At 38.1% G+C, this 1,513-nt stretch overlaps 1 protein-coding gene across 1 annotated transcript in view; it reads left to right on the top strand.

Annotated features, from left to right (window-relative positions):
- Window positions 1-521: 521 nt before the first annotated feature.
- COL14A1 (collagen type XIV alpha 1 chain) overlaps window positions 522-1,513 on the top strand; it is a 248,155-nt gene continuing 247,163 nt past the window's right edge. Inside the window, exon 1 of the mRNA XM_042781791.1 lies at window positions 522-609. Coding sequence (XP_042637725.1) covers window positions 522-609 — 88 coding nt within the window. The remainder of the gene's footprint in view (window positions 610-1,513) is intronic.

Raw genomic sequence — 1,513 nt, 5'->3', positions numbered from 1 at the left:
TTGAACCGCCAGCCTTCTGGTTAGCAGTCAAGTGCCTTAGCCACTATGCTACCAGAGCTCCTGGGTAGGTTCAAACTGCCAACCTTTCCGTGAATAGTCAAGCACTTAACTACTTGTGCCGCTTAGCACCCCAGGAGTACATTACTGGCAAGAAAATTGTGATTGTCTGATTATAATGCTCATTCCAAGTAAAATTTTGGAATTTCTTCATTTGAGAAATTCCTTGTGCAATTTGTGTCCTGATAAAGGGGTCCCAAAGTCCATTCTGAACTTCTTTCCCAGATATTTCTCAAATCGTCTTCATCCTATATGGCAAAAATCTTTCTTTTATCAATCTGTAGGTTATAGTAAAATATACAGTGTTTTAGGAGATTAATTACTTCCTGACAATACTCAATGTATTTTGGCCTATTTTCCTGTCCTAAATACTCCATATGCTGTATTTTCAACCTTCTGAAAATGTCCTATGCTTTGTGTTTTCAGATTTGCAGCTATACCCCATGTGAAAAGCAGGAAATAAAATGAAGATTTTTCAGTCCAACATGTGGTACTGGCTGCTTCCAACTTTTTTAACAATTGCTTATTTCTTCACCATCGTCCAGGGTCAAGGTAATTGAAAAGTTTAAGATAATGTCAGAATCTGAGACTCTAGCTGACATGTTGATTCTGATTACTGTTTTTATATTTATCAAAATAGTACTTTATTGGTCAGCTATATTTCTAAGTAGGGTCACATATTGACTTTACTCAGTTTTACTGTTTGCACTCTTGAGATGTACCCCAACTTTTATGTGGGTTACAGTCTCACCAGTGACTGAGCACAGTAATTTTGTGACAACTGGTTAAACAGCTCATTCTTAATGTACTTCTGAAAAGGTTATGCATCTTTAACCAAGGAAAGTCAGATTTGAATGTGACACATTTTGTTCTATAAATAAAGAGCTATAGAGTACATATGTGTGTGTTCATGTATCCTAATTATTGCCTGTCTCTTAAATACAGTGTCTACAAAATATTTCTACCATTTCCTATCCCCATTGCCACTGAGTCATAGAGACCCTATAGGACAAGGTAGAACTGTCCCATAAAGTTTCCAAGGCTGTAAATCTTTGTGGAAGAAGACTGCCACATCTTTCTGCTGTGGAACAGCTTGTGGATCCAAACCATCAACCTTTTGGTTAGCAGCTGAGCGTTTAACCCCTGCACCACCAGAGCTCCTTTGCCACTTCCTACCTGATCCTTAATTTTGGTCCTTTCCTTAAAATATGGTGGGTTTGAACCTCCATTTTTCCTTTAAAAATGGGGCTTTGTATAAGGCATTTGACTGCTAACCAAAAGGCTGGCAGTTTCAAACCCACCAGTCAGTCCTTGGAAGGAAGACTGAGCAATCTACTTCCATAAAGATACCTCCTTGGAAAGGCAAGGAGGGGTTGCTCTGAGTCAGAATCAACTCAATGGCAGTGAGTTTGGTTTTGGTTTTATATAGATATAGATATAGATATAGATATAGATA

Source organism: Orycteropus afer, unplaced genomic scaffold (genome assembly GCF_000298275.1).
Source record: "Orycteropus afer afer isolate SDZICR_OR568_19922 unplaced genomic scaffold, OryAfe1.0 scaffold00173, whole genome shotgun sequence".
Taxonomy (NCBI): Eukaryota; Metazoa; Chordata; class Mammalia; order Tubulidentata; family Orycteropodidae; genus Orycteropus; species Orycteropus afer.
Note: the sequence above shows the minus strand (reverse complement) of the source record. Positions and strands in the feature narration are given on the sequence as shown.